The 24,896-nt window shown below is 41.8% G+C and overlaps 2 protein-coding genes across 2 annotated transcripts; one reads left to right on the top strand and one right to left on the bottom strand.

The window, feature by feature from the left end:
• Positions 1-1,693: 1,693 nt before the first annotated feature.
• On the top strand, positions 1,694-6,853 carry vsx2 (visual system homeobox 2). The gene is made up of 5 exons (XM_070920805.1): positions 1,694-2,117; positions 2,527-2,611; positions 3,016-3,139; positions 5,924-6,104; positions 6,474-6,853. Exons 1-5 carry the CDS (start codon positions 1,694-1,696, stop codon positions 6,851-6,853), a joined length of 1,194 nt encoding a protein of 397 aa, XP_070776906.1.
• A 9,662-nt stretch (positions 6,854-16,515) lies between these two features.
• LOC139297845 (synapse differentiation-inducing gene protein 1-like) lies at positions 16,516-23,235 on the bottom strand. Its single transcript, XM_070920655.1, has 4 exons — positions 23,200-23,235; positions 20,940-21,431; positions 18,084-18,221; positions 16,516-17,385 (listed from the first exon to the last, which is right to left on the bottom strand). Exons 2-4 carry the CDS (start codon positions 21,363-21,365, stop codon positions 17,227-17,229), a joined length of 723 nt encoding a protein of 240 aa, XP_070776756.1. The 5' UTR covers positions 21,366-21,431; positions 23,200-23,235; the 3' UTR covers positions 16,516-17,226.
• Positions 23,236-24,896: the final 1,661 nt, after the last annotated feature.

The raw sequence follows: 24,896 nt of genomic DNA, 5'->3' as shown, positions 1-24,896 counted from the left end.
CAGTCATGTTGTGCATTGTGGAGATGCACGCAACAGTTCTCTCCAGTTGCGTGGCCCATGGTGCCCCAGCGTCTCCTTCCTTTGCTCTGTAATTCACATGATACGCATGTCTTTATTTTTGCTTTTACTTGAGAGTTTCCTTCATTGCCTTATTCCATTATTATTATTGCATTATCACTTTGATGACGCAAGCAATGTGCCATACTGCACGCTTACACAAAATGGGCCAATCCTTATTTTGTTCTGATTGATTTCCAAACCAATTCATGCCCATGTGATAAACACTAAAATGACAGCATAAGCAAACAGGAAAACCACAAATATGTCAAAATTAGCTTCATGATAGTGAAGAGTTTTCTTTCTTTTAACCTTCAGCACTCTCATTATCTGATTGGCACTGAAACACCAAGAAGACATGATGGACTTGGTTTGCATATTTAATATTCTTAGAATAAATAAGGTTATTAGAATAATCACATGACCCCAAATAAGCATATGTTTGCCCTTTTTTTCTGATATTATGTCATGTGAACCAAATTCATATTTCTTTAAAATTAGGCGTACATGCAAAGACTGATGCCAACTAAAAATGCAAATACAAAAAATCCTCTGATTGTGTTGAAAATATCAATAACGCAGCATGTTTCATCAACTTCCTGACACCAAAATGTTCCATGTTGTAGCCTGAATGACTTATATACCAGCCATAATTAGCCATTATTCAGTGTTCAGGTGAGTTTTAATTAGTGAAGGTTGCATGCCTACTACTAGGCCTATTATTATTATTATTATTGTTATTGTTATTATTATTATTATTATACATAAGATAATATTTAATAAAAGGTCAGTTAATTACGTATTAGTATTACACTTGTGTCGCAAATTCTGTATCATTTTCCTCCGAGGAAATGTCCCTGTGATTTAATCTGCTCTGTAGCCTTCGCTGCTGCTGCTGTGGGATCAGCGCTGTGCAGGACCGTGCAGACCAGAGTGGGTCCATATCGTCCAGCTGTCGTTTTTGGGAGGGCCTTTTGATTTGCGTGTGATGAGTTTCCCCATAGCATCTGGAGATCAATTATCCACTCGTGTGAGCCAGTGGTTGAGAGATCATAGCTGACTGTGTGTGTGTGTGTGTGAACCATTCAGCGAAAGGCAATACATGCTGATTTATTCTTGGAGATTGAGGTAATTTTCTAAACCTACAGCATTTCAAAGGTAAGTAAGAGGAGTAAAATAGAAGATTTAATTAGGCCTGAGTTCCTCACTAAAAAAAAAATGATATGAGCTAAAAAATGATATAAGCAACGATATATCTGCAGTGAGTTTATAATGGCTTTAGCAGTGTATGGTGTTTCATTCATTCTCAGCCTTTCGCTTTTCTTTCTGCAGACTTGAAGTCATTTCTTTCCTTTCTTTCTGTAGCCGAAATCCCTTCCGCGTTTATCCATATAGTCCTGAGGAAAATGCAGATATGTATCCTAGAGGGCGTATGATGCATCCATGATCCACAGGAATCCTGAATCCTTGCAGCTGATTGGCTGCTGGGTCCTGCCTCTTGTTGGGATGGACCTGTTGGATAAAAGGACCATTTTCTAAAGGACTCTTGTGTGTTATACAGAGGATCATGCACTGGGGACCGTCCGCTAAGACGGTTTAATAAGAAATAGGCCTTTCAAGTAGCATCGAAGACATCATGACGGGGAAACAAGGCGCTGTGCTGTCGGAAAGTTTAAATCTGTCGGAGAAAACCTCTCTGGGCGCAAATGGAGGGAGTAACAGCCACGAGCCGAAGAGCACCGCGACCCATCCGCCGCCCAGGTGCACCGGCTTTGGCATCCAGGAGATACTGGGGCTGAACAAGGAGCCGTCCGCGGCCCAGAGGAGCCCGCTGGGCTCGCTGCCGGCCGGGACGCACCTGATCGCCGCCAGGTCCCTGCTGGGCCCCTCCGGCTTGGGTATGGGTGTCGGGATGGGATTAATCGGCCCTGGTGGAATTCCGTCCTTTTACAGCCAACCAGCTTTTTTGGAGACTGTGCTGTCGGACGCACAAGATGTTCACCTGCAGCCCCACAGCAGGTCCGCAGGGCCGCTGGACACCAGCCAGTCTGCCAGCTCAGGTGATCTGCGACCACTTAATAATTAGTGATACTACATATAACAGCTTGTTTGACTCTGTCATGTTTCCAACCTGGGCTAATGTGCATGTATTGCCTATTTTTCTTCATTTATTATTCTAATTTTTACACTGTAGGCTATTATTATTATTATTATTATTATTATTATTATTATTATTAGGCCTTTTATTGTTAATATTATTATTGTTATTGTTAGTATTGTTGTTGTTGTTATTATTATGCCTGCTGTGTGATTTTAAATGAAATAATTCAAATGTAATGGCCTAATAAAAATAGCAGTGCTGTGTCAGTGTCTACAGTTTGCATTTATTGTGACAACACCAAAATGCTCTTATAGATGTTGTTAAATTTAACTTATTTACTTTAACGCATTCATCTTGTGTTAATGCAGACTCCGAGGATTTATCTTCAAATGAACGAAAACTCTCTAAGTCATCAGTAAGTCAGAGCAAGAAACGCAAGAAAAGACGTCACCGGTTAGTGTTGATTTCTGGTTAATAATGGCTGATAATATTATTGTTTTTAGAAATGATCAATTCCACAGCACTTCACACGATGCAATGTAACTGTTCTTTTTGTATTATTTTTGTGGCCTTATTGATACAGACAATAAACTTGTCCAATTACCTAAGAATTTACTACATTTTACTATTACTGCTACATTTTTTACACCCATGCACATGGATAATACGATACTTAAAATTGGCAATTGTTTAGAAATGTGTTCAATGTTGTTTTTATTTTCTTTTTCATTAAAATCAGATTGGCCTACCTTTTAGTTTCAATCACGAAGAAAGCTTTCTGCGCACACAAAATGTATTCTGTTCAATATGTTTAATATGTTTAAACAAGTATTTAAAAAGATAACCCGTTTCCACAGGACCATATTCACCTCGTATCAGCTGGAGGAGCTGGAAAAGGCCTTTAATGAGGCGCACTACCCGGATGTTTATGCCCGAGAGATGTTGGCCATGAAGACAGAGCTACCTGAAGACAGGATACAGGTAAAGCTCTATGGCACCCTGTGATCTTATGAGAACAATAATAATAATGATTCGCCATTATTCAATCGAAAGTGTTTCCTTGTCGATGTTTGAACATGGACCATCCTGCTTATTGGAGTCCTGATTATTTTTTCGCATATTTTAATGGTACAAGGGATGTGTTTAATTTTGTTTTATTATATCGAGTCTATTAGATAAAGCCTTTATGCTTCACTTCAACTTAAAAATTAAGCTGTATTTTAAATGCCACAATTCGTAGATACACCATTCTGTTATAAGATGCTGCTTTATTCATTTTATTTGTGGCTGATTACGAATGGCAAAAACACTCAAATAGGTCAGTAAAATTATAAATAAAAATTAAGAAATTAAAAGCATATTGATCTAGGCTATATTTCTCTTTGAGATACTGTCTGCAAATATAGCCCATATAAAGAATGCCTGGCTAATCAAAGCCAAATAAAGACACTTGGCATAGTGTCTTATATTGCTAATTTCATTGTATTTAAAATATAATAATGTTTCACACATTACATTACATTTCTTTAGACTGACCCTGCACTTTGCAAAGCATTTGTAATAAGAAATAGTATCTTTAAAACAGAATCCTGAGATATTATTTCTGTATTTATGTAAGCCTAATTGGTTTGCGTGAATATTGTGATTGTTTGCCTTATGAATATGCACCTGTGCTCTTCCCATCAGTCTAATAACCTGCTGTAGTATTTGAGTTCCGCTGCCTCGCGCGCTGCTCTCGCGCTGTAGGGGGAGGCAGGCTGTAAATCGATCAGCGGTGCTCCCCTCCTGTCCGAACAAAGCATCATCGCCAGGATAGATCATCTCTCATCAGGCGCAGTTGGATGTGAAACAATTGTTCTCGCAGAAGGAGCCACTAACGACCTAATCAAGCTATCAAGGCGGAAGAAGATTGCAGTGTGACCTGGACCATCCATCTGCCGGGGCGCCTTTTAATCTCATTCTCATTACGGGCTGCAACAGTGCAGCCGCGGATAAATAATAAAAAGGAAATAAATAAATAAGCCCAGGCCTGCTCCAAGCCTAAATAAAATTAACACCCAATTTTCTCATTGAGTGTAATTAGTTAAATCAGACGAGCTCGGGAGGCTGGCTGCTGCTGCCGGAGAGACGCAGGGAGTTCAAATGAAATAACTACATTGAATTTATTAGCACGGGTCAATAGCGCTGCTCCCCCGAGTCCCGGTAGTTTAATTTCCCGTGATATTTGCCCGCCTGCCCGCCATCGATTGGGCCTGAAATTAACTTATTTTTCAATCAGCCTCGGCGTGCCCCAGGGTCACTCCTCTGCTGCTTCCACACTGGCTTTTCTTTTAAGGGGCAGAGAAGCAATTTCTCATAAAAAAAAAAGTATCTTGTATGAAATAAGGGTTATCATCAGAATTACCAGAAGCAGAGGAAGAAGAAGAAGAAGAAGAAGAAGAAGAAGAAGCTTGAAAACGATTTGATCGTTTTCAATTTAATATCTGTCCCCTCTCTTGAATCTGCCCCCCCCCCCCCCCCTCCCCTCACAGAGCCACCAGAGGTGCCCTAAGTAGAGTGTTTAACAATCCTGTGTTGTGCTATACAATCAATTTGGCCTCTCTCGGAGCTGACAGATAGCCTGCAGGGCCTTAAGCAGTTGTTGGCGGTGGCCTAGTGAAGTGTCTTGATGTGTCAAACCTATCTATAATGCCACCACTGGCAGCTGGAGATCAGCCCTGACAGCAGGCAGCGATCCCTCACACCTGTAGCCAGCAGGTTATGGGAAATCAATGGGCTGGATCCAAGCGGAGCAGTTGTTATCTTAGGTTACTCTTAGGTTACTTTGAATCACACCAGAGATTCACAAACGGGTCCTCTTTAAAATAGAAAATAGTTTTCTATGCACAAAGTACCACTTTCTAATAGGGCATCCTTTATAAAAGTGTTATAAGTGGTAACTAATGGCTTTATTGATGGTTAATAAATCATTTACGAAAGCTTTACAGGTCAGGTAGAAGCCTTTAATAACAGCGTTTGTGTTGCCAGGTTGTGAAAAATCCCTTTTGGTTTCTATTGATGCAGTTATATGTGTTAACAATGCATTACCTACATACTGAGGGGTATGTGCCGTCTAACAAGCCATCATGCTGTTATATTTGGTATTAACAGTAAATAAGCGATTGGACCTCATGAGCACTTACCTTCTGGAAGGTGGCTGCACAGGATATGAACCAAAATCCAAATAGAAAGGACAAAGAGCAGCCATGTGGATTTTTCACAACCCACCAACTCAACATTTTGTCTTATTAATAGCTTATACGTGATGTATAAAGCATTAGTAAATGATTTATTAATCATTAATAAAGCCAAAACCTCTTTGGGGCGCCAAATTAGAGAGTGGCACCCATAGTTACATCTTGCACGTAAGGAAATGCAAGTTTCAAGCTGCAGCTGGACTGTTTCAAACCCTTAAAAATCAATATGAATCCTAGAATTGACTCATTATCTACACTCTGCCAAGCTAAAAGTCCTCTGCCATCTCATCATTGTATTATCATCTAGTCTGTGCCATTACAGTTAAAAAGTTATGTTCTATCTCAGCCATTTTCCAAACTATGTTATTATTATAGATCCAAAAAAGCATCAAAAAGCTTAAGAGCATAAATGTTTTGTAGCCCTCACTGGCAAAAACTGCAACACTTGCATCTATAGGCAGAGGAGATACTGACTTGTTTGTCTGGCGGTGAGGCGTCCTGATAATAAGTGGGTGTTTTATCGTCACAGGTATGGTTTCAGAACCGCAGAGCCAAGTGGAGGAAGAGGGAGAAATGCTGGGGTCGTAGCACCGTGATGGCTGAGTACGGGCTGTATGGAGCCATGGTGAGACATTCAATCCCCCTGCCGGAGTCCATCCTCAAGTCTGCCAAGGATGGCATCATGGAGTCCTGCGCCCCCTGGCTGCTCGGTGAGGCTGATGTCTTACTGTTTCCACAAACATTCAGTATCATTCATGTTGGTGTAGAGACCATATTTATTAATAGTAATAGTATTGTCTATGTGGTTGTTCATCTAGTTATTCATGTGTAATCATTAAAGCGTTTCACTGCAATAGTGAAGGAGTGAAACTGTATGCAGGCACTGATGCCTTCCTCGCACAACTATGATAGATGCTCTAATTTGCTAAGCATGACCCTTTAAAGCAAAGGAACACCCTAAATAGAGAACATGGCCATACACTTTGCATTACATAAACTACTTTCATCCTCCACGCATTGCCATCATCCATTCAAACATTATATTCTAAACCGGAACTATTTTTGCTTGCTATTTTCAGTCCAAGATGGCTTACCAATCAACAGACGCTATTCTAAATCTGAATACCCGCAACTCTTTGCAGGGATGCACAAAAAGTCCACGGAGGCAGCAGCTCCCCCGCCAACGGGAAAGTGCGATGCGCCCCAGCAGCCGAGCTCTCAGAGGGCAGAGGAGGCTGAGGCGGAGGAGAAGAGGTCAGAAGGAAAGTCCACCATTTCTAAAGAGGAACTGAGAGAGAACAGCATTGCTGCACTCAGGGCCAAAGCACAGGAGCACAGTGCCAAAGTGCTGGGGACAGTTTCGCATGACAGACTGCTGGAGGGCAAACAGGAGAGACAGGCGGCCGAGGAGAAAGCCAGCGATCCCTTGAGTCCTGCGGAGGAGGAGAAAAGTCCGTAGAGACTATCTGCTCCTGGGGACTGTTTTGCTCGTGAGTGAATGCAGTGGGCTGGCTGCTGTCAGCATGTGTAGGGATCTTACCCAACATAACTCACTGTCCTGCAGGTCTCCATCCCTCATTGACTTCTCTCCACTGGCTGGCATCTGGACTTCTTGAAGAAGAAAACTCACTGGCTCTGCACAGAAGATGCAAATGCACTTTTTCTGATTTACTTCCAAACTTACAGTTGTTGTTGCTTACGCACAGTAGAGAAGACTTGACTGAGTGGGAGTAAAAGTGTTAAATATTGGTGTATATAGATCCCACAATTATATATAGAGCCAGATGAGTAAAATTGTATCCAGTATAACAGTGATAACACATTAATTAGGACTACCAATGACCAATGAGACTACATTTCATTCTTGGCATTCATTTTAATGTTGCTTGTACAGTTATTAAATGGTGACATTTGAAACATCCCACCGACAGTCCTCTTTTAAGAGAAAGAAAGTAATCGTTGTCCTATATCGCGCTGTATATAATTGATATATTAATCTCTCACTAAGGCACAATTTGAGATATGTTTTCTTGTAGTCTTTCAAATGTTTGTGTTTTCATTTTAAAATATGTATAACTCAAAATACAAAGCATAAAATAGAAATCAACTTTTATTAAATGTGGCTTTTTGGTGTCTATTTATTCTGCTTTCTTTTCAAACAAAGGGTCTAAATCTATTTATTTTAAAAAGAAAAAGAAAAGATTTCATTGTCCAACTCTTAAATGGTGAGAAGTTGTTGGAGTAGCTACTTGTTGTCACTTGATGCTCTGCTGGCTGGGGCTCATTAGGACCGAGTCCACAGCTGCATGCTTGGGTTAGCCCCTATAATCCGTCTCAGTCGAGAGCCTTCAATTTCAGATTAAACTAGGGGACCAGTTCTTTTGGGACAGAAGAAAGAGTGAAAGCACCCCCCAAGTAGGATGACCTCAAATCACTTTAATAGATGCTATTACCAGCCGACTCTCAAGCTGCTTCATCCTCTTATCCAAACACTCAGCCAAAGTCTAACAGCTTTAATTGTTGTCAATCTTCCAGGCAGTTCATAAAACGTTCTATCAGGCCACTTGAACGCAGCTTTGCAACACGTCTATGTGTCTGCATTAGCTGTAATCCATATCATATTTTACACTTCATCCTCAGTTAGCAAATGGGGCTTCCTAATGAGTTGAACAATTGAGTGCTACTCCAATTAAACAGAGAGCACTTTCAAAGGGCAAGGGACGACTATTATCAGTATGGTGCTGCATGTCTCGGCACTGAATGGCTCTCAGATTGGAACCATAATGTCACCGGATGGGGAAAAGGTTGCTAATTATATTGTTGACAGAGATAAGGAATACACGCAATAATTAATGATGGCTGGGAAATGGACTGGAGGGTGTTAGAGTAATACGAAATGTTGATGCAATGAGCCTGGGAATAACATAGAAGATGCTTGACCACGTCAACAGTGTAAGAAGCAAAGAGTGGTATACTTGAGATTTGAAGGGTGAATTTGTGATGGAGAGCTGCAACATTAACATTAACATAAAGGCAGAACAGTCTCCCTGAGCTGGCAGAGATGCAGTATCTTGTTCAGGGACACTTCAGCACAGTGTGCTCACTCATTACCTTGAACCTGACATCAATGGTTAAAGGCTTTCTTGATTCACCACTCTGCAGCAAAACTACATGTGCAATATGCATTTTCTAAGTCACCAAATGACAGAGATATCCAAAAGTGATTCTCAGTTTTTAGCCATGCCAGCGACACGGCTTTAGGGATGGCAATATCGGTCTGATGGTTGGCCTCACTTTGGTCCAGACAGAAATATCTCAACAACTATTGAATGGATTGCCATAAAGTTTTGTGCAAACATTCGTGTTTCCCTCAGGATGAATTATAATAACTTTGGTGATCCCTTAACTTTTCACATGGTGCCACCATCAGGTCTAAATTTGTGCAATACTTTGGTTTATGACGAAAGCTAATGACATTCCCATCAGCCTCGGCTGTAGTTTGTAGTTTAATTAGCAAACATGGCAAATATTATACCTGCTAAACATCAGCACGTTAGCATTGTTACTGTAAGCATGTTAACATGCATTTAGCCCAACAGAGCAGCTTGCTTGGCTCTTGGTCTGCTTTACTGTGGATTAGTCTCAGTTAGACCTGGGTTAGACTTGCCACTCAGCCTGACCCGAACCTGAGTTTTTTTGTTCCTCAACTACAACAAAACCTTGTTAAAACTTTGATAAAATTGATAATTGTAAAGGATGTTCTAGCAGCAATTTTTCCAAAAGTATCTTTAAGTTTGAATATTTTGGTTTAGTCTTTAATTTCAGGAGAATTAGACTCACAGTTTATGCAATAACAACATCACAAGAAATATGATTTTGCTCACCATCTTTTAAGGTGGAATTCTCAGGGAGCCCAATCATCGTTTGAGACTGCATGACTTTAATGATTTACAATAGGCCAAGCCCTCACCTCCACAGACCCTCAACGCAATTCAGTTATTGAGGCCAAGACATATGCAGAGCGAGGATTATTCCTCTAAAGTGCAAATCTATTTAATCCTCTGAGAGTGGAAGAGACGGTTATGATAGATCAGATTTGCTGAAGATCAAGCTGTTTACATTGGATATGAGGAGGTAATTCATAGTATCCCTTATGATGGACAGTCTGCTTGTGGAAGACCATCATAAGATCATCTCAATCCATGCAAAGTGAGATCAGGGGGAGGTTTATGGAAAGATTTCGACTAATGCAATATTAACATTCAATTTCCTTTTGAAAGGGGTAAGAGCAATATGATTTCATTGGTGAGATTAAGTCCATGCAGATCATTTTGGGAAGGCTCCTGACTCTGGTTGCGTGCCGAGCTGAGATGAAACACAAGATGTAGTTAGACTGAAGAGAACTGAAATGTAGTGTTGTTCTGCCCTCTGCTGCACAGACTTATCAGTACAACTGGCGCCTGATAGTATAGAGCTGGTGGTTATTCAAATTAATCCTAGATCTTCAATAAAATATAAAAAAAGAAATGAAGAGAACCTAATAGTAACTTCTCAGTTATAAATGGCTGCATTAATATAATAAATAATCTGCTCAAATTCCAAAATACATCCAGGAGTGAATGAACTGAACCCAAATGCTTTAACCAGAGTCTGGCGATATTGATTACTTAATCTCTTACAATCATAATCCAATGACCCTCAGGTTATTTTTTGAGGCCCTTTAATCCTCATTTTTGTCTCCCAATGTGTCTATGAGAATTAATTTGTTCAGTGTCTTTATAACTCACAGGGAGTTTGCCCACATGGCTGATTTCATTTAAGAGAGAAAATTAAACTATATCTAGTTGACAAAACAATCTCACAACAAGCTGTTCTGGAGCTTTTGATCGTATCACATGATCTTTCTCAGCAAGTTGAGTTTGTCCAGTTGTTATGGAATCGTAGAAATAGAAATGTTCAGCATTTTTTGTGCACTTTACAACTATCGCTACTACTTTACTATATACTAAAACAATTTCAATCCACTTCTCATCGCGCGCCTGCAACAGAAAGAGACTGAACCATGTTGAGTGACAACTCAGTTTTGAAGAAGTTCAAATCAATTTATACATGGAAAAACTGTAACAGCAGAAGAAGACTATGCGGTTGAAAAAGTCAGTAAACAGACCTTATTTTTTGTTTACTAAACTCTATATGTGCCCTGAATTCTTAATTATTTTTAAACTGCACATTTCAAAGTTGTCTTGACCGCACATGTAAATTAAGTATTTGCACATAAATACATTATATAAACACATACATACACATAGTGCCTACAGTACATGCATAGACTGTGTGTTCATTTGTTTTACAGTTTGTGTGTGCTTATGAGTATCTATATGTGTAAGAAGCTACAATATGTAGACTATAGTGTGTGTACTGTGTGTGTGTGTGTGTGTGTGTATAGTGTTTATTTACACTGCAAACAGCACATTCTTAAACATAAAGCATTTTTATACACAGATATACATGCAGTACATATATGTGTGCATGCATTTGCTGAAAGTGCTTAATTCATTAGGTTCATTCTGAGAGAACATTTGAGCTTGTTTGTCTTCATGTTTTTTAATGCAGGTAATCTAGAAATTAATGAATTAATAAAAATGTGGGTGTAGTGGAACGTTTTATCCACATGGTGGCAGTCTTGAGCTTCATTCAAAATCATAACCCATTTGTAAATTGGTGTACGCGTGAATTAAATTACAAGTTCACAATCACATCTTTCCTATAATACAGTCAGTATGTGAAAATCACATATCACACATCATATGCTGAAACATCATGTACATCTCGACATGGATTCATATCTGTCAGGCTGAAAAAAAGGGATATATCACAAGATTTTCAGCAGACATGGTCTGATATCTTGATCAATATTTGTCGTCTCTTGTCACCCCACTGGTGCTCTCAGTGATGAGGCTGTCTGCTGTTGGTTAATGGAGATGGGATTGATACAGCGACTAAATGATCTGTCCTGGCTGGGGGGTTGATTTCATCTCCAAGGTTGTTTTTTTTTTCTAAAGCCATCCTCGGTTGATCACACAGATTCGACCAGCTCTCTCTTTTACCCATCACTGGATAAGAAATCCCCATCTCGGTACTTCAAACTTGCTGACATCAGTATTCAGAGTCTGTGCAGGATGTTATCGCTTTATTTGTGTAATAACAATGCTAATTTAGCCCCACAAGCCTTTTGATTAAGCTGCTGATTGAAGTCTGCTGTTGATGTCTGGTGGCCTATTGAGCGCTACTCTATGCTTTCATTATGATAGATTAAAGTCTGACCACAGCAGGAAAAGAAACAAGGAAATGACATAATGGAAAGTAAACAGCATTTTATTCCACCCGCTGACCTGTTGGCATTTCCTTTATCATTACAACTGTAAACTCAAACAGTGAAATTAAACATCATTTGTCTTCATATTGGACATCTGGAATATTCAAGCCAAGCCCCAAAAAAAACATATTTTCTTTAAGATGTTGAATCTGAAATCTCCTTAAATGTCACAGTAGGATGATGGGAGTTCTGTGTCCCTGGATAACCTTCACTGTCTCAGCTTTATAGATCAAGACCCCTCTCTGTCACTGCCACCTTGTCCAGTAATGGACATCGGTTATCTCTTGAAGTTGGACTTGACTGCTGCTCTCAGAGAGATTTATGATGTGTGGCACTACACCAAGCAGCCGTCCACTGCAGCCGACCCTCACTGCTTGGTATTTTCAGCAGGCCATCTGTGGGCAGTTTCGGATGCCAGCTCCAGTCATATGGGGCAGATATAAACTGTGTTAGTCCCTGTTTCCTTGAATATTATCTTACCAGTCTTTATTTCTTCCTGCTTCATATTTCATGTCGCCGCCACCCCCTCCCTGTAAAGTGTCAGGTACTCTGGTTGCAATTAAAAACCATCACATATCCAGTAAGATGCTTCTGCTGGCACAAGATGGCAGTTTTTTGGAACGCTTAGAGCGAAAAAAAAAAAGGTCCAGTCTATACTTATCAAGAGAAGAGAAACATGAAAAGACAGACAGTGCTGCCTTGTTGCTCCAGAGTGATAAGTGAAGCCAGAAGACGAGGCTGTGAGGTCCTTATCAGTCCAGAGTGTGTCCTGCCAAATGCAGGGCGCCACAGAGAGAGGCATGTTGCTGTGCGACAAAAGGTGTGAGGGCAGATAAGCATGTACGTGTGAAATGCTTCAAAGATGAGCTTGACTCTGATATTAAAGTGGGGTTTGAAAGGAAGAGAGGGAGAGAGAGAGGGGTTTACAGAAATGGATGCTGACATCTGCTGTGCTAAGAGATGCTGTAGGGATGTCTTCATTTCCTCATGCACACTGAAAGGTGCTAAAAACCTGCTGGGAATACAGATTTGTCCTGCATTCAAAATACCACTGGTTAAGTGAACGTACATAAGTATTATCATCTAAATGTACTTAAAGTAAGTAAGTAAGATCCAAGGGTCACATGATAAATCTGAGGGGTTTCCAGGTGATTAATGGGAGAGGAAAGAAGAAAAAAATAGGTCTTTTTGGTTAAATACAGAAAGTTTCACCTCTTTGGACCTCAAACAGTTATTTAAATGAAACCATCAGAAAAGTTTAGAGGGGTTATTAGTGACACTGCCAACACTAACAACTAGAGGGGTAAAGGGTCACAAACCAAAAAGGTTGGGCAATGTCAAATACATCTCGTGGAGTAAAAACTATTATTATTATTATTATTATTATTATTATTATTATTATTTCCTTCTGAAAAGTAGTGAAGTAGAAGTATAAAGTAGAATATTATGGATGTACTTAAAGGCAGAATGAGAGGGATTTGTCTTGCGGTTTGTAAACACAACATTCAATTTTGGATGTTTTTATGGTGTCCCACCCTCACACCCTGCTCGCTGTTATTGGCTGGGGGCTACACACCCACTACCCAAGGTTGACGCCCAGAAACATCTGAACACAGCAAAGAAAATACAGGCAGAGCCAAAAACCATACCACTTTAAATTCCACCATAAATTCAAAGGCATACATATTTTCCTTCAGTGTTATTAAAAGAAAACACTTTTGAGGGGCTGGAGCCTATCCCAGCATACACTGGGTGAGAGGAGGGGTACACCCTTGATGGGTCACCATTTCATTAAACTAATATGAGTCCTCATTAAAGTCAACACACTCACTGCAGTGAAAAAAGTCGTTATTTGGCTCTGAATGTGTTAGAATACCAGAATCTGAAACTTGCGGCGAGTTGAAATGCTGAGTTAGTATTATTATATGCTCATTACTCTTCATATCTGCATGTAAACTATTGAAATCTCAAAGGAGGCCAGACATGAGTTTAGTTCCATCCATTGCCAGAGACATCACTTGTGCTGCTGTTGACCTAGAAAGTGTCCCTGGAATAATCAAATATACATTAAATGTATCCGCCTGCGTGGAAAAGGATCTCTGGATGAACTTCAAACAGCATGGACGTGTCTGTAATCTACCAAATGAACTATGTGTTTCTGATTTCAGATCTGTCACACAATACAGAGCCAAGAGGTTTTCCCACTTTTACAAGATAACCACTATTTCCCCAGTAGCTTGATATTTCAGGACACACTCCTCCTTCACATCCTCCCATTGTGCTGTTGGGTGGTGAGTTGAAAATGTGTCTGCTGAATCTTATTTTCGAGTATTACACTTCAACAATGATAGATTTCAAGTATTTTTCTTCTACAAAATGTCAGTAAAACAAAAGGATACAATTTCTACATTCACAGCTTTTTTCCCTTTTTTTAACTGTAATTGTTGCAACCCTACTCTAAATAAATCCTCTTTTGCAGAGGCATGACTGAAGATTTTGTTTATGCGTCTATTGTCCATGAGCAGAGAGTGGTGACAGGTATTTCATCAAAGCAACGACAAGAATCTGAAAATGCCTTTCAGTCGCATGAACAGTCGAGAGCATCATGCTCCTTATTAATGTTGCACTCAGTAATGTCTTTTTGTCTTTCCAGTCCCTTTCAGTTTCTTATCCATTTGGTTTCAGCCCATTCATCATTGTTTTTCCTCTTCAAGTGAGTTTCTCACTTTAGTTCTGTGTGCAAGACCCATTCATTTTCTTTTTTTTTGTAATTTGCAAGATGTGACAGGTCGGGCTATGACTTTGTCAAACTTGACAAAAACTGACTTTTGGTTAATTTTAGATGCAAGAATTATATTTAGAAACACAGTGCAGACTAATACTCATTTTAAAACAAAGGCCTGTGTTTCTTACAGTAATACCCACACTAAAACTGTGCTAACATATGTAATGAAATATTTGAAGAAGTTTGGATTCAACCTGCTGCTCTCCTCTTGGAAAGTTTTTATTCACGTGGGGGTGGATGACTAATAAAATCAGTTTGCTTCTGGTGGTCTGAGCTAGCTATGGATGCCGTGAGTGAGTGAGTGAGCAGGCGTGGGTGAAGCTTCCTATCTATTGAGGGAGAGAAAACACATGCAGCGCTGCACTCGCTCGCAGAGTGAGCCCACTTCAGCACCCCATACAGCTCCCATTGATGAGAGCGGCACTTTTCGCCCCCGTCTCCCCCATAGAGCCACATTTCATGCATTAGAGACTTGCTTCATGAGAACCTGCAAAAGAGAAAAACGAACAAATATAGGAGAGGTCAGGCCGTGCAAGCGTTCCTGTAAGACTAGCTTACCTTGCCATCTGCTCAATTTATCCTGGCGCAGTGAATGATAAGGTATATAGGTGTAGTGCAAGTTGAACCTGAAGGGCCACTGAGTGGTTTAGGATGCTATTGCTCTGGAGGCTAATGTTCTGATTGGATGGCAGGTGGGGCAAGAGAGCGGGACGTGCATGATGGTCGTTCCAAGTCCTGGAGGGGAATAAAGTGCTGCTCTCATTTCGTTCTGACATTCTGACTTTAGAAAGCAGGCATTGTTCCTGACACTCACAGCGCTCTGGCAGCTAAAGTCACCTCGAGGCTAGACAGTGAGTGATGCCAAAAGACGGTGGAGAGCCATGCCAGTTACAGCGGAGGCCTGTGCCTGCAATAGCAAATAGTCAATATAACGCTCCGTGATCGACAATACGCTCTGACAGGCTTCTCTAACCACACAATCCATGTCTTGTTCAGTGGTTCTCAACCTTTGCTGTCTGATGTACCCCGACAGCCCACCTGAGCTCAATTACCCCTTCATCGACCCCAGCCATCATGTTCCAAATGTTCTCGCTGGAAACTGGATGTTATCTAACACTAACACTAACTACATAACAGAGGATATTGTTACAGTAATACAATAATATCTGCATGATTATTACTTCAGCTCTGCAAACAGAAACGGAAAATTATGCATTTGTCGGTGGTATGAGGTAGGCGGTTTTGAATACAGCCTGTGTGTGTGTGTGTGTGTGTGTGTGTGTGTGTGTGTGTGGGCGTGGCTTCCCCCCGGCCCTCTCCTGATTGCTACATTCAACTCACCTTTTACCATCTGCGCACTTGCCAGCCATCAGCTCATCAACTCAACAGCTTATCAGCTCCGGTTGTTTCACCTACAGTGGTCCTGTCAGTCTCGGCCGCTCAGTTTTTTCATTCTGACTTCTTCTCGTGTTTTTTTAGTGTGCTCAACTTACTGTGTTTCCCTGTGCTCCTGGCATCACCACTTCCCAGTTACCTGCCTGCCACACCCAGGAGTGTTTCCACCCTCCGCGTCCTCTTCCACAAGAAGTTTTCAATAAACTTTTTGCTCAACTCCAACCTGTGTCTACACTTGGGTCCAACCTCACTGATCGTAACAATTACTTGGCAAACTGTTTCTCTGCTCGCTTGCTGTCGAGTTTTTACACACTCTCATGCAACACATGGTGTTAATGTGTTAACTTCACTGGGCATCAGCATCACACCAATAATCATATTTTGCTGGTTTGTGGATATTTAAAAAAAAATCTAATCTTATTTTATATGTTTTTGTTGGTTCAGTTGATTAGTTGGCAACTGAAGAAGTGTCTCCTGGGCTAAAAGTCTAAGAAACTCCACTCAAAGACACAGTGAAAGAGAGGATGAGAGACAAGGCAGAGGATATGTCATTATTCATGCCAAAAGTATTTATTGACTAAATTTACAGTACACAATAAACACAAATAACCCTCTTGACCACTGCTCAGCAACTTTGTGTACACTGTGACAATCACCTTTGTTCTCTTTCAATTAAAGGTCCACTTCTCTCTGTTTTACAGACTGGATCAATTTCCGGTATATTCCTTGAATAAACAATCTCATAAAAACCCACCGGGCTGACTGTTTTTCCAAGAAATTAATTTACAAAGTGGACAATACACAATCAGCAATAGTACTGACAGAGAATACATCTACTATAAAGGTAAAATAAAACTGCTGTCAAGGACTAATGTGGTAAAAGGTAGGTAGTTCTTTACTGCTATGAGCTCAGTTTTTGTCTAACATTTAAGTACTGCACAGTCTTTGTGGAAGAGTAGTCATCTTTCTCAGTGCTGTCTTTTCTTCTTCTTGTGGTGGAATACCTTGGTGGGAGTGTTGTATCCCAGAAATAAAGATTCAGTCCGGATCAATATGCAGTCCAAATAATACTCCATCCACACATCTTGATTTTTCTTGTGTTCTCTCTCTTTCTGGTTTTCTCTTCACATAGCTTCTTTTCACAGACAGCCAGGCAGCAACCCAGGCACACGCCTTCAGGAGAGATGAAGAGATCTGTTCAACCTAGTCTTTTTCCCTTCCTCCCATCTTGCCTCCTCTTTCTCTCCATCTCCCCCCAAGCAAAGCAGTCCCAGTGCTATACGTGTCCAGGCTTGGACAGGTAGGCTATGAGGGCCACAACCACCCCCACATACATCCCCGTTCCAATGGTGATGGCAAGCGCAGCCAGGAATAGGGCTCTTCTGGAGCTCATTCCTGCTCTGGAGAAGTCTCCCTTAGCGATGGCCTTACCAGTCTGACAAAACAAAAGCAGAGAGTGAAATGAGCCGTTGTGTTACTCATCAGGACCGAGTGTATGAGTAGGTGTTAAGCCACTGTTAAAAGAGAGAAAACAAGAAATGCTCTCGGGGAGCCATTAGTTACCATGGCAATTAGGTCATTATCCCTCTGACAGTGACAAATGTGTTGTTTTGGTGTTTTGGTTTCCTATCAAAAAATGAGCCTGGCCTTTATGTATTCTTCTGACGCATTATTTTCTGCTCCGGTCTAATTGTCTCTGCAATTACTGTGGAAGATGTTGCAAAACCACTAAGATGTGCTGTGCTTTGTTTGAGGTTGCAGGGCGTGGGCCAAATCTTTTTGGACCAGAAAGATGCTGACATTAGACGAACTTAAGGTGTTGCTATAATTACAAATGAGGTCTCAACGATGGATACAACAACTTAAAATGTATTTGCAGTGCACTGCTCACACAGAACATACTGTGGAACAAAACCTCAATGTTAATGGTTTTCTAAAGCGAATGCAGAGGACTGTCAAGCGAGACAAACCTGCTGAATTTATGTAGTCAATCATCTGAAACAACTGCGAGGAGGGTCACAGGGTGGAAAATGGGCTGTGGTAGCAGTTGTCTGAGTGCTTGTGCCCACTGACCTTAAATAGAATGCAGTGTAGTCAGAGTTAATGACAGGCTTGAGGTCTTTGGGCCTTTACCTTGTGAGAGTAGTAAAAGGCAACGATGCCCAAGGGCCAGAAGCAGCAGAGCATGGAGAAGATGGCGAGGCCCAGGTAGTCCCGAGGGGGCAGCACGATGAAGTTGTCCTCACTCTCACTGTCACTGGAGCTGTCACTCTGGAAGACAGCAGGTTGATGAAGAATAATCAGACGTCAGAAAAGGAAAGGATGATGCACTTTTTTACACGACTGCTAAGTACAATTTGTGAGACAAACAAAATGAGACAAAAGGTGAGCGCAGTGATCTTGAGATTGACGCCCAAACGATAATGGAGTGTGGTTGACGTGTAGCTAGTCAGGTGTACTTTGGACGTCTTCACAGTGATGTAGCTTGACAACTCGTGCCCCCCCAGGCCAGCGTATCTGCCTTTGCTCCACCACCACCCAGGACAGGATGTGCTCAGCCAGCCAGAAAGGATTTGGTGCCTCTGTCAGCACCCATGAGCGGCCTGACAGATAACACAGGATTAACGGATTGTTCCATCATTGCGCGGTGACAGGGAAAACAGCAAGAAGACAGTGTCATTTATGTGCTAAATTGCTTCTACAGCATGAGAGACCTCCACCATCTCTCGTCAATACACCCGGCGTGTACAACAAGCTCCCAATACTGTGCCTCAATACTCAAACTCAGGGCCACAAGGGCTGAACGCGCTAATGAATGATAGATTTGAATGCAACTCAGACTACATTGGGACATCGTTCTTGCAGTGAGGACAGCAATGTGATTGCATGGGTGACCTTTAAGAGGACGTCGCCTTACTTCTCTCAGCTGTCCCAGAGACGGAGTGGATGTTTGTCTAAATAAAAAGCCCCCATAAGGAGCAGATTTCATTTGGTAGTCTTGCTGCCTGCAGGGATCAATCAAAGCGGGGAAAAGGAAGGAAGAAAAAGAGAAATCAATATGTAAGGCAGGAACGGAACCAACCATTTTAGAGGTAATTAAAGAACAGTCAGGGAGGCGGGCAAAGAAGAAAGGAACCATACTAGGGTGCTGACGACCACATTTCTAAGCATGTTGTGCACAATTTCCTCTTTTAGATTCTAATCTGATCTACATTTAACAACCCACAGAATGTAGTGTAATTATCTTGGATGATTTTGAGTGCGATTCTGTGTAGAAACCTTATTTAGATGTTTTGGGGGAAGTGGAGGACAGCAGCACTGCACTATCCAAACAGTTTCCAAACGGCTACCGCCAAGAAAAGATTATGAAGCTCCCTGTTATCTGCTTTATGAATACTGTCCACCTGGACAGCCGGGTGTGATCCATCAACACGGCAGCTGGTCATAACCACATAATCTGACATCACATGAATAAACCGGCGGGAACAAACAGCAGTAATCTCCTTCTATCTTTGTAGCAAGTCCTGATAACAGTTCTGAGTGACTGGTGCATTCAGTCCGACTGACACTGAGTCCGGCCGGCTGGGGACACACTCCCAGTCTGGTCGGATGCCAGTATAACTGATGGCGCTCCACAGAAGCACAGTGCCTTTAACAACCCTGTCGCAACTATCTCTGAGGCCTCGTTAGAGTCTGGAGGGCACAGTCGACTTCACAGCAGGGCACACACAGACCCCTGTACATAGTGGCATCATCCACATGCTCTTGTTGCTTTGTTACCTGTGATTTATTTTGTCTCTGTCACACAGAAAGTAGTTGTGGAATTACTATTTTACTATTCTCTCCCTTTTATTTTTAGCCTCCATCGCTGTGAATGTCCTCTAAATGACTTGACTCTTATGCATCAACACACATCTGGCACTGTTTGTGTGTGTTTTTTATGATTCACAAAACACATGAATCTTAGCACTGAGGCGCACACACACATATGGACAGACAGGGAGGAAAATTAAAGAAACGCAGGTGCTGAGAAAAAAGGTCTCATATTCCAGCAGGAAACTCAACTTCCATCTGAGCACTGTTCATCAGATTCATTTGCTCTTTGGAATTGACATGGAATAACTTTAGCTCCAGGCTCACCTGCTCTGACAGCCATGCATCAACAGAGCCCCGCTTAATACCCTCACAGCACGGCATAACTTATGGCATTAATGGAAGTCGCTGCCATGTCTCTATCTATCTGCCAGGCCTCCAAGTGACAAGAGCTGGCGCGATCATCAGCCCAGTTAGGTTGCAATTCTTCTTCCACTGCCATCTCAGAGCCCTGGGTATTTCACAAGCGTCCCTGGATGAAATTAGATTTTTACCACTTCTGAAAAAGACTTTGCTCTTTTGCTGTCACGGTTATCTTTTGGAAAGGGGAGTTTGTAGCCCTAAAAGAACAATAGCCTGGGTAGATAAACTCAGATGTGTCATTTTCTTACAATGCAATTATAAAACAAAAGCGGTACAATTACCCTGCACTAGATTTGAAAGACTCGAGTAAATTGACCATTTAGAGAACATAGTGAGAAATTAGCCTGAATCACACCGGCAGTCTATTAAAATGAAATTGTGAAATAATATGCATCACTGTACACGCCATGACTCACTTTGTGCTGAAAGATGGCCCTGACGGTTACGAGTAAGTGTTGAAACGCCTTTAATTTCATATAGCAACTCAATATTCTAATTACTCAGTCAAACACTGCCAAAAGGCTCTTACTTGCATCAATTTTCTCTTTAACGTGTGTAGTCACAGTAATTATTCCCAGCGTGTAGCAGGAGTGAGAGGTATAACTGTTTCTACATTTACACCATCAGGCTACAATTGAAATATATACTGCTTGTAGAGGCCTAGTATTTCCCACACAAAATACCACTAAAGCACTGCAAACTGCCATGTATGCAGAAGACTTAGTCATATTTTCCTTTGGTGTGACCTCTGACCTCATACTCAGGACACTGCTCCTCCTCCACCTCATATGACACCGTCTGGATCTTCACATCCTTCTCTCCTTGTGTGCTGTCCAGAAGGCTTTCTGTGGGAACTCCATCCAACACAGTGTCCTTACTCTCTGTGAAAGTGGTCTCAAAGCTCTCGCTCTTGGAGTCCTTGCTGTGGAGACTCACGTCATCCTTGTACAGGATGAAGTTGGGCCTGTAGAAGGCCTCCACAGCTAGATGCAGTGACGTGGCATCCAGGAACTGTTGAGTCTTGTGCTTGCCATTAGTCTCAGTGTAGTAGTAGCCGATGAGGTTGTCCTGGTAAGGCTGGCTTGGGTAGTCACACTGGTAACCCTGGTAATCGTTGTGCACCACGTGTCTGCTGGTTTTGTCAAGCAGGGGGTTCTGGAGCTCACTGAGGCTCTCCATGATGGCAGGTTCAAACGTCTAGTGGATCAGAGGATGAAGTCCAGAGAAGATTTGGCAGTCTGGTAGCTGGAAATACAAGTCAAGTCACAGTCACAATTAAATTGGATTAATAAAAAGAAATAAATAACAAGCAGTTCAGTTAAATCATGGCACATCCCTGGGAAGAAACAGTTCATCTATAGGTGCAGCGTAGCTATCCGGTCAGATGATCTGGTGATCTAGGACATGAATTCAGCGCAGGATATACTGCATCTTGTCTGGCAATCAGCATTCCTCTCGCAATCTCTCACCAGTCTGCGCCATAAAATCACCATCTGCTGTATGTTCAGCTGTTGCATTTCACACCCCCAGATTCATAAAAACATGTAGGGAAAAAAATATCCTCCACATGTAACGGCTGCCGATATTGAAAAGCAGGGAAAGTGTGGCAGGTGCTGCTGTATTTCACACTGCATACTGATTACTTTGACTGGTCTTCCCAACTCCTGCTGAATGTTTCCAAATGCAGCTGACGAGTGGGACAAATGAGCAGTTAAAAAAATAGTGGTTTATGAAAAACAACAACAACAACAACAACACAGTAACACTGTCAGGAGAGGCCATCACTAAGGCAACAAGTCCACCAATGAGAGGCTGCGTGATCTGAGCATGTCCAGCTTTGAGTAAGCAAATGCACTGATTGTTTTGCAAGTCCAGCACCGATGGTCAGTCCCTTTTGGCCAACAAAGACCTCATCCATCAAATTAATCCATTTTCTTATGATGAAATGAGGTACTAGCCATGTAGGCAGCTGCGTCACATTTGTAAAAACAATGTAGGTAATTTCTTGCTTTTTTGTTGAAAGTAGTGAAGAATGAGCCACAGGGTGGAAATACACAAGACAATTTAGAGATTTAGATTGATATATGAGGTTTGGGAAGTGACTGAGTTGCACAGACCTGGACACGAACATACAGGGGCTGGGCGAAATAACACGAATGCCCAAAAATACATTGCCATCATTTGCAACATTACAATCTACAGCCTCAAGACTTGTGTCAATGCCTCTGACGCAGTCTCAACAAAATAGAAACCCTCACAAAGCTGATACTTATTGCAGCGTGCTGTATTTGTTTGCATTATATCACCTACACATGCAATGATTTCCTGGTCCTGTTGATCCACAGCAGACCCCTTGGCTTCTGTGACCCCTACAGAACAAAAGCTTGCGCAGTCACAGTTGGTTTCAGAGCTGTAGAGCTGCTGGAGAAGCATGAATAATGTGGGCCGGTGGCTGAATCTGAGCCCACACACCCAAGACTCAAGGCTCAATATCTTCAGTACCGTGTCCTGCGGTCTCCAATCTCACATGCTTCTGAGGCTGAGCCACTCTCCAGATAACAGGGAATTCCATTACACACTACATTAGACAACAAAAACCACATCCCACACCCACAAATAATTCATCTGACAGCTGGAGATGTGCACTTATAGTACATGTGAGCGTGTGCTTGGACTCCACAATCATTAATGATCATGAGAACGTACTCTACTTTCTCTCTCTGTTTTTTTTTGTCTATTTACTAGTTTCTTCATATATGTCTGTCTCCCTCCCTCTGTCTCTCTCTCTCTAAAATACATAATCTTCATTATTTTGATGACATCACTCCTTTTTTACCTCACATAAAATTGCAATTACTTAATTTATGCAGCTGATCATGGGGGAAATCATATTTTTTTCACCCTCTTGCTGTTTTGCATTATAGAGAGATCTCATATCTACTAGAGTATCTAATAATAGGCTGAGAATATTTTTGGATAGTGGTAACTAAACATCTCCGGAAAACCATCTTACCTGTGGTGGAAAATCCTCCCGCAGCTTCGTTCAGCATCGTTCCTCGGCGCAACTGAGTCGCTGGAGACGGACGGACCCAACCTCTCTACTTCACATGATCAGTTTTGGGAAAGCTGCCATCGTCGCGCAACGTATGGCCATCCGTTTGAATGGAAGTTATTCCGTGTGTGAGAGAGTGGACTTCGCTCGCTGAAGAGCTCTGCCCGCCATGGCACCGCCGCTGCGTCTGACAGGTAAGATTTTACGCACAGTATCACACTGAGCTCCGGCTCCAAAACAACTCCGGCGGAGGCTGAGCTGACTCCAGCCAACTGATTGGCTGCGTAAGGCGCGCTGTAAACTCTGATAGCGATCACGGATTTGACATTACCAAACTCTACTTGGCTTGCCTGGGCGTCTTCCTCCAGCCCAGTGTCTCATGTGCTGGCTGGAGTTTACGCCCCCCCCCCAAAGAGGTGCTATTTTGCCTGGTTGCATAAGCCGGGACCTGAGAAAGCCACTGTTTTCAGATCTCATGAGCCAGCATCCACTCTTTGCAGACTCAGATTTGTGTCCTGAAATAATTTGATTTCACAATTTACTTGTATGCTGTTAAAGTGTTATTCTTCCCCACTCAGAACGCCCACTAAATGTGGAAAATACACAGCACAAAAACTTCATTTCATCAACATCATTTTTCCAAAGCTCTCCTTCTGCTACATGAATTTTAGGATTCCCCTTCTTCACATAGTTTCAGCTTTTTATTCTTTGCTTCAGAAAATGTGACAATTTACCTTAATTTCCTCCTCGAACATAATTTTCTTGTCCCCTGCAATGGGCTCTGAATTGGTTCCAAATATAGCTCAGGAATAAGCTACTATTAAATTCATTGCACATTTATATTTGATTAATATTTCAGACAAATCCCATGCATTTATCATGAGCCTGCCAATTTGTTTGTGCCTTTAACCCCACTCTGCTAAGCTGCTTATGATTCCATGCCACAATTTATCATTGTAAACACTGTTTACATAACATTAATATAAATGTGTTTCCCATGCAAGCAAATGGGTGACATAATAGATTCCACAGAGCAAAACTAAGCCTCATTTATTTTGATGCCACCGGAGAATAATAATGACATAACTACAGTATTTACAGGGTCTGTGCTTCAGACTCATGTAAAAACACGCTGAAAACAGTGCCTATCAGAGCCTGTAATGCTATGCCAAGAACTAAAAGACTGATATACAGCCGCTGAACACTGGACACATATCTTATTCAGAAGGAGCACTCTGTTCCACAGGCTCATAAAAATGTCTGGAGTTAATAATGTGCAAGCCCAGGCTCTGTCACTTTCACTGGGAGATGCATTAAGGTGCTGATGGACACTTTATGGGGGAAACATGGGGCTGCATTTATAAGACATGGGCACACACGAGCTGCGTCTCTCTCAGAGTCACCTTGTGTTCACACACACGGTGACGACGTGGCATAACAGCCCCCACCACCACCACCGTGATGGATACCTCTCCCTCAGGAGATGAGTGTATTAGAAGAGGAAGTGAGGAGGGACCAGAACCTGCAACCATTTATCCACTATTCCTCTTTCCTTCTTCACTGCAGGATTCAGGGGAACATTTCCTAATGAAGATCTGTGTCAAAGCGGCACTGGGAGATCCACAGTCCAACACATCCAAACCTAAAATGTTGCACCA

The sequence above is a fragment of the Enoplosus armatus genome, chromosome 15 (genome assembly GCF_043641665.1).
Source record: "Enoplosus armatus isolate fEnoArm2 chromosome 15, fEnoArm2.hap1, whole genome shotgun sequence".
In the NCBI taxonomy this organism is placed as follows: domain Eukaryota; kingdom Metazoa; phylum Chordata; class Actinopteri; order Centrarchiformes; family Enoplosidae; genus Enoplosus; species Enoplosus armatus.
The sequence above is the reverse complement of the archived record's forward strand: the minus strand, read 5'-3'. Positions and strand labels throughout refer to the sequence as shown.

Coding starts and splice junctions, on each gene's coding strand:
- LOC139297845 (XM_070920655.1), bottom strand. CDS start 21,365: ATGGAGAGCCTCAGTGAGCTCCAGAACCCCCTGCTTGACAAAACCAGC. Junction 18,222..20,939: donor AGCAGTGTCCTGAGTATGAG/GTCAGAGGTCAC, acceptor GCTGTCTTCCAG/AGTGACAGCTCCAGTGACAG. Junction 17,386..18,083: donor CCTTTTACTACTCTCACAAG/GTAAAGGCCCAA, acceptor TTGTTTTGTCAG/ACTGGTAAGGCCATCGCTAA.
- vsx2 (XM_070920805.1), top strand. CDS start 1,694: ATGACGGGGAAACAAGGCGCTGTGCTGTCGGAAAGTTTAAATCTGTCG. Junction 2,612..3,015: donor CGCAAGAAAAGACGTCACCG/GTTAGTGTTGAT, acceptor CCGTTTCCACAG/GACCATATTCACCTCGTATC. Junction 6,105..6,473: donor CTGCGCCCCCTGGCTGCTCG/GTGAGGCTGATG, acceptor TGCTATTTTCAG/TCCAAGATGGCTTACCAATC.